General features: G+C 41.6%; 1 protein-coding gene across 12 annotated transcripts in view; it reads right to left on the bottom strand.

The window, feature by feature from the left end:
* The window catches only part of LOC308189258 (sodium channel protein type 5 subunit alpha-like), a 208,839-nt gene that overhangs the window by 107,933 nt on the left and 86,815 nt on the right, over positions 1–14,091 (bottom strand). For 8 of the 12 annotated variants that reach the window (XM_080579061.1, XM_080579056.1, XM_080579062.1 and 5 more), the window contains 4 exons: positions 9,175–9,316; positions 7,356–7,553; positions 3,351–3,530; positions 527–928 (listed from right to left, as the gene is read on the bottom strand). In XM_080579061.1, the coding sequence (XP_080435187.1) occupies positions 527–928; positions 3,351–3,530; positions 7,356–7,553; positions 9,175–9,316 (922 nt within the window). The remainder of the gene's footprint in view (positions 1–526; positions 929–3,350; positions 3,531–7,355; positions 7,554–9,174; positions 9,317–14,091) is intronic. The other 4 variants (XM_080579064.1, XM_080579066.1, XM_080579065.1 and 1 more) reach the window with 1 other exon arrangement.

Here is a 14,091-nt window from a genome sequence, read left to right as displayed (position 1 = left end):
AAGTATTTTGTAACAGTGGTTCTTCGCAACAAAGATCCTGTAAATCTGCAAAAGGCTTGAAGTCTGCTGATGATCTGCTTGTCTGTCCCCTGCATTACTGGAACTGAATGCTTAGTTAGCCCTTCTGGGAACTACCCCTGGACTGTACGAACAGCCCTCCACAAGCAGCTATACAAAAGACCACAGGTTAGATGCAAATAGAAAGAAACCAGATATTCACTTGGCAAAAGGAACCAACTTAAAAAATGTCCCTACAAGAAAAGAAAATTCATATTAAACCCAAGATTTAGGTATTTGCCTCCAGCCGGTTCTGAAGAACAAGTCTCACCAGAAGCTGTGAACTTATGCTGCAGTGGACGCACGTCCGTATGGGAGCTAGCCCGTTGTCTTCCCACCCTGCCTAAGACGGTGGGTCTGGGTTTCTCACTGCAGACTGCATACGGCGTAAATAAATTACAGCAAACTCCAACAACATTCAGAAGGAAACAAGAGTGTGAATCACATACAAAAGTTATAAAGTACTCACCAGATCGCCTGTCCCAGGTTTTTCCATAATAACTGGGGGAAGCAGTAACCCTGCAGGAGAAGTAGGGTCTGGGTTGAGTGCCCCGGTGCCTCCTCCTATCAGGGAAACCACACCATTGCAATCCACTGAGCTGTTCCTTTTGCCCGTCTGGGTGTAGTTGGGAGTAGTAGGGTGAGAACTATGGCTCACTTGACTTTGCACGCTCGGACGCCTCCCAGATCTTGGAATTAAGAGAGAGCCCCGGTGGCTTTCATTTTCCCCAGCAGTGCTGATCTCATCATCGGCAAAATCTGTTTCGGAGCCAGTGTCTCTGCCACGGAGTCGGAAACTGAATATGCTTCCGTGGCTGGTTCTGCGCTTCACCAAGTTTGCACTGGGACCATAACTAATGCCAAGGAGAGTCTAGAAACCCCCGGAAAGGAAAAAGGGGAAAGAGAAATAACATTTTGCAACATGTTTTCAGGAGCGAGGAAGGTCTGGGAAGAGCACTAAGTTCCATTTAAAATCAAGTCCTTCAGAGAAAGATTTAATTACATGTATTCAACCTTAGCAAAGTTAAGAGGCTGAATAATCATTCCTAGCCTTTAGGTATTTGTCTAATACTCGACAGTTAAAGATGTACTGAAATAGGAAGGGTCAAGGTGGCATTCGCCCGGTAGCGTGATACTTCCTTTGCTTCTACTCCCTCCCCATCTGATAAGCGCCAAAGGACCTGGGAAGGCAGCACAAGGAGTGGAAGACAGGAGCAGGGAAGGGGATCCAGCTCCAGTTTACTGCATTATCACGCATCTTCGTAACAGCTGGGGAAGGAACGTTGCGGTGGGAGAACAAGAGATAAAGAAACAGGGCAGGAAATGAACTGCAGGGAAAAATGAGAAGAAGAGGGAAGAAGAAGCAGAATACGACGGAAGAAGGTGATAAAGGAAAAATAAAAATAAAAAAAAAAGAAGAGCAAGAAGAGGGATATGGTTTATTAGTTTGTAGAATGATTATTCCAATGCACATAACTGCTTTGAGGGGTAGGTAACCTAGAGTACCGAAGTTTCCTTAACACCTAAATATCACCCTTGATGATCCACTTTGACGTCTACTAGTGAGAATGCAACTCTGGCAGAGCATCAGCAAGACGTAGCCAAGCACTAAACACACCTAAACCCTCACAGAGTGAAAAGGATGTTCAGAAAATGCATAAGGAATTCAAGTCTATCCCCTTCCCTCATATCTGTGAAGAGGAAATTAATGGAGTAAGAGCATTTAGGCAGAACATACTTTTGATTTTATGACCTGCACAGAATTTTCAGCTTCTTCAGAACTTTTTCATGAACCAAGTATGTACGAAGAGAGGTCAGGTTTCCACGCTATCCACTAACCAGCCAACCCAAATGAACCTGATTTCATTTTGCACTGTAGCTCACATCACTGAATTATGTAACAATGCTATTTTCTGACATCGGTACAAGTAAGCATAAAAAAACCAGGCCCCTTCTAACTAAAAACAACCCATTTGGATTGCTACCAAACTTTAACTGGTAAAAAAAAAAAAAAAAAAAAAAATCCATGCCTGGGTTTCCATGACACAGTCATTGAGACTGATTTCTGATGGCAACACACTTCCAGCTGCTCAGATTGCATCTGAATGATGACTCAGCCGTACTCCCTCTAACCATGCCAGACGCTGCCTTGCAGTGAAGATTTACTATAAGCTTTGAAATGTGTCTCCCATGTTTCTCATGCATATGACATCCAGGGGCGAAAAGTGAAAACAAGAAATATTAATTTAAGGAACACACTGGCAATACACAGCTCCAGACCATGATCATTTTAGAATGTGGTGTCTTGAAACCCATCCAGAATGCAGCTAGAGAGCAATTCTAGCTTTAACAAAGGTATAATTTCTGACATGACCCACTCAACCAATGAGATGAAAACAAAAACTATAAGATAAGAAAGAGGCATGTCATTTACAGAAATCCAGCTCTGTGTAAATTTTGTGAGCTAGGGAGTCATTAATTGGTCACATTTACTTAAATCACGCGTTTTCTATCAGCATTTTATGGTTGCCAAGTATGCCTAAATTCACTGACACCAAAATACAAAAAGACTTAGCCCATTACATGGCTATTAAAAAACAACAACAACAAAACTGATTTTAACTGTGCCCATAGTTAAGCACAGACAAATTATCTGAAGCTATTTACCATCATTTGATACATAAAGCATGTGCAGATTCATATTCATGCATGTCAGTAACATTTATATAAAAAACCCTACTTAACAACTGTCTCACTCTATTTTTGTTCCTGCAATATACAATAGAAACAAGTGCCACAAAGTTTTGACTTGAAGGCAACTAGCAAAGGAATAGAAAAATGTTAATATTGTCTTTATATATCATTAAAAATACCCTCAGAGACAAGTTTCCTCCTTTTCTTCTCCTCTCTTTTCTTTTTAAGCTTTGCAGGTTTCTTCTAAGAATATTCTAGCTCTAGTAGGTATAGGATAGATATAATCAGATGAATGAAATTAGAGTAAGAAAATAAATCAGACTGTGGGTAATCTTGAAGCAAAAAAAAAAAAAAGTAAAAAAATTGAAACAAAATAGGTTCATAAGAATGCTTAATGAGCATCTTTAATTCATTTTGAAAATAAAGCACTAATATGTTTCCTTCCACAGTTCTAATACAAACTATCTGCAGGTCAGTCGCGACATTAAATATTGATTCTTCTTTCCGGCTGGAAGTTTCAGGTATAAATGCATATTCAGAGCTTGGTCTATCCAATGAAGTGCAGTGAGAAATAAGTGATGTTTCAGAGCATGGCTTACCATTCTCCTCTGACCATCATCGTATTCACACTTGGGATTCCTCTGGTCTTCCCCATATTCTTCCCCCGAAGATTTCTTTTTCTTTCGCCTATTTCTTCTTTCCTTGGCATTTTTGGATGCTAAAGGTGACATTTCCAATGAGCTAAGTGACATTGAGTCAATCCCTTTAGCAGCTAGTGCCTAAAAGAGAAGATGGTAGAAAGTGCAAAGTCCATTATTTGAGTTTAGGATCCCAGTGAGAACTAATAATTAACCTGTTCAGCAGTTATTTTTCATTGTAAGTTTTAAGGTTCTAGAGGAGATACATGAAAAATTCCAAGTGGTCATTAATCATAAAACTATCTCCCGTGGCTGGAACTGGTCTTAATCTAACATCCCTACTTAGCCATGAGAAAAATAAATAACAAGTGAACCAGGTTCCTAGTACAAATGCACACATGCAGATCTTCCATCCAGATCCTGTGATGAAGCATTAGGAATGGCTGCATAAAATAATCTGATTTATGGAGAGCTCATGAGCAATATTTCACAAGAGAACCAGTTTTTGGGCACATGCCTGCAGATGTGCACTGTGCATGCTCCCTCTGGAGTAATGTTTCTGGTGGTGGTCAGAAAGATCTCAGGTTGGGGCACCATAAGAAAAGCCTCTCCTGGGACTTCAGCCCCTCAAACCAGGAGGGCTGAACGGGTGGGGGGGGGGGAGCCAAGCTGGCTGCTGGGTTTTCCTCCCCAGTCGCAGAGGGATGCTAGGAGCAGCAGGCAATTCAGTTGACGTGTCTTTGTAAACACTTATGCCAAGCAGCAGCGCAGGCAGCTACGATCAGAGATCCAAAGAGAAAGCCATGGGCTTAACTGGAGATAAGGTGGACTTTGCTACGCCGTGTGCTTCAGTGCTGTGCTGCCTATCTGGTGGGATCACTGCAGGAGCTGACTGATAACAGACCAACCACTAGAAACCCAGCAGAAGCCGAATGCAAAAGCCTGAGCACACAAAGCAAGAGCTTTGAAAGCAAATGAGCAGCAGGAGGAAGAATCAATATATTCAGAGAGGAAGCTGCAGCCCACGCCAGCACACCGGCTCCCCATCCCCAGTGCAGGCAGGAGGAGCGAGGGGGCTCCTCTGCGGAGCCGGCTCTGAGCACAAAGCACGAGGTCAGGTTTGGAGATGCTGATGTACCAGCAGGAGCCACATCAATGACCCGGAGACAGACCCATTTGCAAAGCCTCCAGCTGGAGTACATAAAATGAATGAATTACGAAAAAAAAAAAACGAAAAAAAAAAAAACAACCACACAACAACAACCTCTCCAGGTTCCCAAGAACGGGAGGAACGGATGAATCCTCAGTGCTATTGTCTGCAAGCCACTAGAATCAAACAGGCAATCAGCTCTCCGCAGCAAAATACTCCCTTCCTCCCACAGGCATCAGTCCAAGGAAAGTGAAGGCACTTAACAGTCGTGTAAAGAATCAATCATGTATTTCAAGGAGTAGCGGTTGCTCTATCAAGCTGAGAGCACAACAAAACTTAATTCCTATGGGAAATATCTTTCATGAGCAAGCTGCTTATAGCAGAGAGAAGGAGGGCTCAGACACCAGTCTAAGCTGTTTTTCTTTTTTTTCTTTTTTTTTTTTTTTGAGTCAATTAATTTAATTGCTATGCTGAAGTGCTTTCCCTTCATAACGATTCAGCAAGTCTTTTGGTGTTAAGTTCAGGTTTAGGAATGTGTTAGACCAATTGCGTAAATTGACTGATGGTCCCCAAGCAGGTCTATCAATTATATTTGTGTTCGCTTTGTACTGCACAATGTCAAAGCTGGTCTAAGGAGTTTTCGTTTTCCTTTCTCATTGCTGTCATATTCTAGTGATCTAGAAAATATAGAAAATGTAGGTTATGTTGTTAGGCTTGCTGTACTCTTACTGGAAATAAGCTAATATTCAGTTACCTAGCATTTTCTTACTTATTGCTTGGGTTGCAACGTTTCAGCACTACAAACCACAGTTAACTCACAAGGCAGGGAAGGAGATTGGGACCAGGCGTGTCTGGCAAGGGTGTGCGGTAGCTGAAGGACAGGAGTAAAGCTTAGCTCACATGCACCGTAAAAAGGGGGTTATGCATGAGATGGGATGTAAGGCAAGAGCTTAGTGGTATGGTGAGAATGTCAAAACCAAGAACCCAAAGGCTTGAAGAGTGAGATTAAAACTGAGTAGCTCTTGCTGGGGCAAAGGACATCTGAAAGCTACATGGTGTAGCAAACCACTCAGATAACTTTCCTGAGAATCTTCCTCAGGATGTCTAATTTGAGATTTTGGGGACCGATATGCAGAATGACCAAACTTCACCTGAAGTCATGGACAACTTCATCTTGCAGATACAAAGTGGGGGTGATAGCTCCTGGGCATTTAGGCAGCCTAAGCTAATGAACACATTGGATCCCAGACTCTGTTTCCTAAACTCCTTCTCAATAAAACTGGGATAATTCTACAGGAGTACTGCAAATACAAACGAGTAGTTTTGAAGCACACAGAGTGTGAGCAGTGACAGGAAGTACTGAAAAACCTCTGAGGACATTAGTCATTTTGTTTGTGAAGCAGGCTTTGAATGCTCGGATCTGGAAGTCTGCTTGAGCTGGCCTAAGGCTACAGAGCAAATGAGGAGAAAGTGAAGAGCTGCTCTTGAATCATGCACTGTCCACCCTTTGTACTGACCAGGGCACAGGAAAAATGAGATGTGGTTGGCTAAAGAAAAGACTATGTTATAAAGCGTACAGACAAAGGAGAAAAATTTAAGTTTGCACAAGCAACCTTCATTTTGATACATATTGGCTTTCAGGACTTACTGTTCCTTTTTTTGTATACATACATACATATGGGTTTAACTGAAATCAAAGTCTTCAAAAGGAAATTCTTAAATATCTTTAATTATAGCTGGGGTTACCAAAGTTGACTGTTATTAGGAAGAGCTCAGCTGGAGTCAAAACACATGAAAATTTGTATAAAATAGGGACAAGTTGGAGTTCGGCTTGCTCCCTATGGTTATGGCAGAAAGTTACCCTGTTCATATATGGAATAAATTGCATTTACCTATCACTTAAACCACCAAAGTAGATCTTTAAAAGGACATAAACAATGCATAAGCCTCTGCTAGTACTTTGTCAAGAATGAATTGCATTTTCTATTTTCTTTCCAAGGATTTAAATGGGCTTTGGATTAGGCCCTGAAGCCATATGTATCCTAACGAAAATTATGTATATTAGTTTATATTGTGTATCAAGGATTTATTTCTCTGAACTACAGTGCTGCGTGTTATTTCAGAGTAATTTTCTTATTGTCTTCCTGCTCACAGCACTGAACACGCTTTCTTCAGCTGTTTAATAAATGCTTTCTGCCCCATACAAATCACAGTCAAATTAATCAGTGCTATTAAGGCTACATTGGCTATTAAGGCTTCCACACCTAGGCCTCCCTGTTTTGCTCAAACTACAACATAACATTAAACACATATCCTTTATATAATATGCAAAGCTTAACCTTAAGATCTGCCTGTTCACTTGTTCAGGTACTAAGTTATGTGTGCTTGGATATTCATGGCAGTACGGATGAAACAGTGTAGAAATGAACATGAGCTAAAGAAGGGGTGGTTCAGCTGGGGCTATGGCTGAATGACCAAAATAGATGTTCTGTGTTTGAATGCAGATGTAGTAATATCATCATGAAAATGTCTTATATGTCAACTAATATAAATTCCTCTGCTGGCATACGCTGGTACAGTTAAACCAATACAGCTCTGGATGTGTAAACGCTAAATAGCCCTAGTCCTAGCAGAAAGAGCCATCGCTTTTCTTTCAGAATGGACTGTAATAGCTCTACCCAGGACAATAAACATTAAGCTGCTTTCAAGCAGAACCTTATTTCCGTTATCACATAAATATGAAATAAAGAGAATGTGAATCTCAAGGGACCATCTTAAAGTAATCCAAGGCTAATCACATCATGCAGTTTACTCACCTCCTGCTCTTTCTTTAACATCTCCATGGCTTCCCGAAACTTTCTTTCCTTCTCTTCTGTTTCAGCAATAGTGGCTTGGTTCTGCTCTTCATACGCCATGGCCACCACAGCCAGAATCAAGTTGACCAGATAAAATGAGCCCAGAAAGATGACCAGCATGAAAAAGAGCATGTAGATCTTCCCAGCAGATCTGAGAGTCTGTAAATACAAAAGTAAATTCACTAGCAATTGTTTACAGGTTTTTTTGCCAGGAAAAAAAAAAAAAAGGTTGCTGTTTTTTTTTTAAAAAAAACAGAATCCCTTTCATGACAAATGATGATGTTATTCATGGAAATAACCTTCTCCACAAGAAACTCTTTTACCTTAGTCAAAAATTGTGTGCCTTGCACTACTATTCATTTTTAAAATAAGAATGTTTTCCTCTTTTACCAAATACTTCTGCTTGTTTTCTTTGACTAGACATAACCTTACATCAGCTGCAGTGAGAGGTTTCTTCACACAGACCAATCTATTTTTGTGCAGTACACAGAGACTTCCCATGCAGGATTCATTGTTTCCCTTTAACTGTCTACAGTATAGGTCCCGTTACAGTCAGTGGGGAGAAAAAGTTACTTTTATGATGTAATTCACCCAAGCATTATTTAGACATCTGCCTCAGAATAAGAAAAACTAAACCCTGCCTGCTGTTGACTGTACTTCCCGATTCCTTGCCAGATTTACAGGCCTAACTAGAGTTTAGCACAACAGGTTGAACTTACATTATAAATATGCCTCACAGTCAAGGACTTGACTCTAGTGATAGAAACCACTGTGTGCTATTATAGGGTCAAATAATGAGAGGAGTGATGTTCACCCTTATTTGCCCTGACAGTTTCAGCCTTCCAGAATTGTACATGTAGCTCTGTGCCAAATAAGTGAATGCAGTTGTTCAAAGAATCTTTGATTGCCTTCTTTTACATTTTCCTGACATGAAATTGTATAATTGTCTACATGTGAAGCAGAAATCCCTGGTACCTTCAAAGATGTTTACCTCAGTACCTTCAGAGAAGCACCTTTCTGCACTAACTCTCTTGATTTCCTTGGCTATGCACTAGTTTTGGCAATTTTGAGATGCAGAACTAAGTGTTCAATGGTTTCATGGACAGAGCATGTAATTTAGTACCAAATTATCATACGCAGTTCTTCAGAGTGTGCATACTTTGGGGAAAATGCACACTAAAATGAGCATTTACTAGCAGACCATTTTGCATGCATGATTGTAAGTTAACTCGATTTGTGCCCCTGTCTCTTAGGTCTCGGTGATGAGATGTTTACAGTAGGGAGAGCTGGGAGGTACTAGGTAGACTTGCTGGCCAGTGAATTTGTGTTCATTGACATGGTTTGCAAAAACAGGTATGCCAAATACATAGGTGCTTTTCGTTTCGTTGGTTGGTTGGTGGTGGGTTTTTGTATTTTTGTTGTTCTGAGCTGGACTCAAAAGATTAGTTTATGTTACATCAGTCACTAAACAATCCTTAAGCAGTCTGGGTGACCTTTATTAAGTGGTGAACTTTATTCAGATTCAGGTAATTTCAGAGCATCCTTCTCTCAACACCAATTTTACCCCCCTCCCCCAAATACCCAGTCTTATGCCTCCTGGTATGATCGACACCTCTGAGAAAAGAAAATAATTGTAACAACTGATGATACTTCTCCAGAACACACAAAGAGCAATTTAACTAATAACTAGGAATTCCTTCTTGTCTTTAATTATTGGATATTTAACTCTAATAAGATGATGTGTTTATTTCGTATTTCAAGTAACAAAACACTCTTATACCTGTTGATAGAGACGCTCCCAATAATCCTGAGTCATAAGACGGAACAAAGAGAGAAAGGCCCAGCCAAAAGTATCAAAGCTTGTGTAACCATGGTCCGGATTTTCCCCAGCCTTCAGACATATGTATCCCTCGGGGCATGTGCTGCAAAACATGAGAGACGGTACATGAAATATGGCATAGATGGCCGCAGTGTGGAAAAAGAGATTTCAAAGGGACCATGTTGAATGCTCTTGGTTAAAAGCACAGACGCTCCAAGGTAAATTCTTCCATTGAGTGAAAACACAGACATATATGCTAACTTCACAACACCAAAGATCTTTGTAATCTTGTTTTTCCTTTGAAAGGATAAGCTGGGAAATGGTAATCATTTACAGTTACAGTTCTGGGTAGTACTCTAATGGTGAACCTTCTCTCATTAAACTTTGAGACTCTTTACAAATAATTTTCTAGACCCATATGCCAGAAGAGAAAAAGAATGCTTTCTGCTTTAGAGCCAACAGTGGTACTAAGTACCAAATCACATCATCAAATGAAATAGCACCAGGTGGCAGAGATCCCAGGTCAGTGAGCCTCCCACTTTCCCAGCAATGGTGCAATAAACAATTAGCCAAAAGACCTAATACACCTGCACACTACAAGTTACTTTCCAAGCATAAGAAATGACCTATCAGAAACTGAAGACACTGAGCAAAGCGCAAAGATTTTGCTCCTGGATATATCAGGGAAAGAGAATATGAGATCAAGGAAATTGCCAGTGTCCTAAGGCCCTACAGTATTTGGGAGTTTGTTAGGTGAGAACGATCTAAGTATCTGGAGAAGCAGATCTCAGCGGAAATTTGCAGAAATGTACACAACTTTTACTTTTGTTTGTTTGTTTGTTTTTTCTCCCAGTAACATCCCATCAGATATTTCAACCACTGCTATTTTTCACCAAAGCAGAATATTGCTGCACATCAAAATGCAAAGCAGTAAAATAAATAATGAAAAATAATTTTTAAATGCCACCAAAAAAAAGAAAAAAGAATAAAGTGGACTCCTGAGAAAACAGACTGTGCATCAGCATGAAAATCAAGGGTTTTACCTATATATATGTGTATATTTATAGTATTGCTTGTTGAGATGAGACTATATTACTATAGGTTTTGAAGGTATACAAATCTATGGTGTCAGCCACCAACATTACATATTTAAGAATATTTTAAGAAACTTAATTTAACATTGTTAGTCAAGCACAAATTTTTAAATAAGTCTGCTTTGAACACTGAAAAAAGGAGTGCTGAAGCATTGCAAAATGTCTGCATAACCGTATTTGCAGTGGTCTTTAGAGAAAGCAATAAAAATGAAAAAGAACAGTTGATGTTTAGTGAATTAAATGTAATACAGAAGTGAATATTATAAGTGATTCCATCTTATTAGGTAGAGACAAGTTAGTTTATATCAGTTGAGAATTTAGTGTATTGGGTTTATGTGGCAAGGCTTTTTTGGGGCTGCAGTGGTGGCCTCAGTGACAAGAATCCAGCAGCTGCCCCATGTTAGGTAAGGGCCAGTTTCAACCGGCTCCAAAGGGACCCACTGCTGGCCAGAGCTGAGCCAGTAAGTGATGTTGTTTGTGCCTCTGGGAAAGCAGAAAGGGGAAAAAAAACCTGCTGCTGAACAGCAGCTGGGAGAGAGAGGAGTGAGAAGCAGCCCTGCAGCCCCCAAGGTGAGTGCAGCAGGAGGGCAGGAGGTGCTCCAGGCACGCAGCACAATTCCCCTGCGGCCTGTGGAGAGGCCCCTGGTGGAGCAGGCTGTCCCCCTGCAGCCCACGGGTCCCACACGGAGCAGATCTCCACGCTGCAGCCCGTGGAGGAGCCCCCGGTGGAGCAGGTGGATGTGGCCTGGAGGAGGCTGCGGCCCACGGAGAGCCCCCGCAGGAGCAGGCCCCGGGCCGGAGCTGCAGCCCGTGGAGAGGAGCCCCCGCAGGAGCAGGGGGTCTGGGGGGAGCTGCCGCCCGTGGGGGACCCGTGCTGGAGCAGTTTGCTCCTGGGGGACGGACCCCGTGGTACGGAGCCGCGTGGGAGCAGGTCTTGAAGAGCTGCTGCCTGTGGGCAGCCCCCGCAGGCTCAGTTGGGGAAGGACGGCATCCCGTGGGAGGGACCCCGCGTGGAGCAGGGGCAGAGAGGGACCGTGAAGGAGCAGCAGACATGAAGCATCAGGGACTGACCGCAGCCCCCAGTCCCTGTTCCCCTGTGCTGCTCGGGGGGGAGATATAGAAGAGGGTGGATGGGGAGAAGGTGTTTTAAGTTTGCTTTTTTTGTTCTCACTTCTCTAGCTTGTTAGTAATAGGTAATAAATTTGATTAATCTCCCTACACTGAATCTGTTTTGCCCATGATTATAATTGCTGAGTGATCTCCCTGTCCTTATCTCAACCCTTGAGCCCTTTCCATTGTATGTTCTCCCCCTTTCCTTTTGAGGAAGGGGAGTGAGAGAGCAGTTGTGGTGGAGTCCAGCTGCCCAGCAAGGTAAAACCACCACAGACAGTAATAACTATGTCTCACAAAGAAAGAAAAAAGGAGATTTGTCTATTTTTTTCCCCTACCTAGAAGTGCGTCCTTCTAGAGCTTTCTTACTTTAACATCCTATTGTTTCCTGATCGGAGACACATTTGAATAAAAAAGTAACGTAACATTACTGAGTTAGAAAAGAAGAATATGCTGATTTTTTTTCCTTTTTTTTTTCCTTGAAATATGCATAGGCATACTGAATGTCTCTTGTATAACCATGTTCTTTATTGAGGCAACATTTTCATTATATCTCCTCTGTCCTAGAGGCAGCATCTGCTGTCACTCTCTGCCATAGAGACATGAGATTTCTGCCTCAGATCTACTATTGCAGACAACCTACAGTGCCCGTGACATGCTGCTGATACCATTCAAGAGAAACGGATCCTCTGGGTTCTTTAGAAGGAAACCCTTTCTGTGCACTTGTGTTAAGACAGCATGCCCAGGCAGGACATGAAAATTCTTGTTAAGGCTCTTTCCTTTTGCCATGGAAATGACTGCATTAACAGTGTATTTGGATGGAAACTGAGTTATCATTACAGAGATGGACAAACTTTCCTTAGTCCTTCATGAAAGACAGATCCCAAGAAGCTCTACTGAGCTGGTGTAACTGCTCATATTTTAACGTTATTACTAATAGCCAAAACATCTGAGCATAGCTGTGAGAAACTCAGTGGTGATAGCTTTACTGGTGGACTTAAACCTAGGTTGGGTAGTAGGTTGGAAATAAACTTTCAACTAGAATAAGCTGGCCACATCTTAGACAAAACAGAAATGCTGCCATTCATTTCACGAGAGATTTTCATCTTAATTTCTTTGGAGTTTCCTAAGCCATCATTTCAAATAAGAGAGAGCTGTGCCTTAAAGAAAGGCAGTATTGGGAGTATTGAACTTGGATGTATTTTCACGCATCACCACGAGATCAGAGGTTTCAAAGTCACTCTTAGGTTCACTGCCAATGTTTCTGACTGGGGAAAAGTCCATTTTGAAGCAAAAAGGCAAAGCAGTTTGCTGCAATTGCTTGGAAAGCCCTAGGAAATGGAGATGCAACTCCTCTGACTTTGAAAGTGAACAATGGTTCCTCAGACTAATATTTTCTGTTTATAATACAGTTGCTATTTTTTTCATGATTTGTTCTGCCTTTGTGTGTCTCTAAAACCTTTTCCACTTAGCAATAGATTGCTGCAGTGAAAAGATCTGTCTGGCTCCATAGTGAGTGTACACGGTACTCTAATATTATGTGCAGGTGTACGAGCATTCAAATGAGGTGTCTACAGCACAAAAAACATGAACTCCAGCTCGAAGAATGCTATTAACATTAGCTCACATCCCTCTTAATGGAGACTAGATGCTTGAGACAAAAGTCTCTTATTTTTCAGCTTCTTACACTTCCTTACCCTCTTTTGTAGCCTGCAGAGGCAATAACCCACGGGTTGTAGGTATGCTGAAAAACACTGAGAGGAAAAGGCAATGCTGCTTCCCAGAAAAATACTCTACAGAAACTTAGGAGGAAGGCTCTCACATGAGAATATTATTCTGCAACTGACACCATTTCCTCGGAGGATTTTTTCAAGGAGTGTCAAGATTTTGCTGAAGTGTCTTAGATGTATAATAAAGTCTTCCCCCTCAGATTATTTTTTTTTCCAAAATCTTTCGCTTGTGTTACCTTGGGGAAACATTACAGAGGACTGCACTCTCCTCTGATGCACAGGGATGGGCAACAACAACAAACTACATAAATACAACATCCTGCACAGGAGCCTCACAGGATGCTGTTCAATTAATCACAATAAAATTAGTGTCATTGATTGGGAAAAGTTAAAAGCATCAGTCTACCTACCTATCCATCAGGCTGTAATCACCACTGTAAGCTGGCACTGGTACAGGAAATTAAAGAACATAAGAAACAGCTTTGTTTTAAATAACACAGATTGGGAATGCCAGAGAGTTGGAGCCGAGGGGCATAATTACAAAATGCTCTGGCTCAAGAGTTTAATCTCAGCAAGCCAAGGAACCTGCTGATCCAGACTGCAGTGGCCAATAAGGCTGTGCAATAAAAGAAGATTTGTAAAACAGCCATGTGCTGGGTTGTAACATTCAGACCCCGTACACACAGGGAGCGTTATCCATGTGCTACCAGGATTTAGTAACAAACCGCTGCTCAAGTCAGGTATGACAGCTGTAAAGTCAAGTCTACACCTTTATCTGGTGTAGGCTGCAAAAGCTCACTACGGCCTGCCACTCCAAATTGCTTACAAAAGAAGCAACAATGGGAGATAAAGTGCATCCCACAGACACACGCCAAAAATAATTAAATAAAGCCTTAAAAACAAACACACAATAAACATATCATGGTAAGGGCTCCTAGGTATCC

The sequence above is a fragment of the Anser brachyrhynchus genome (genome assembly GCF_964034855.1).
Source record: "Anser brachyrhynchus genome assembly, chromosome: 2".
NCBI classification, from domain to species: domain Eukaryota; kingdom Metazoa; phylum Chordata; class Aves; order Anseriformes; family Anatidae; genus Anser; species Anser brachyrhynchus.
Note: the sequence above shows the minus strand (reverse complement) of the source record. Positions and strands in the feature narration are given on the sequence as shown.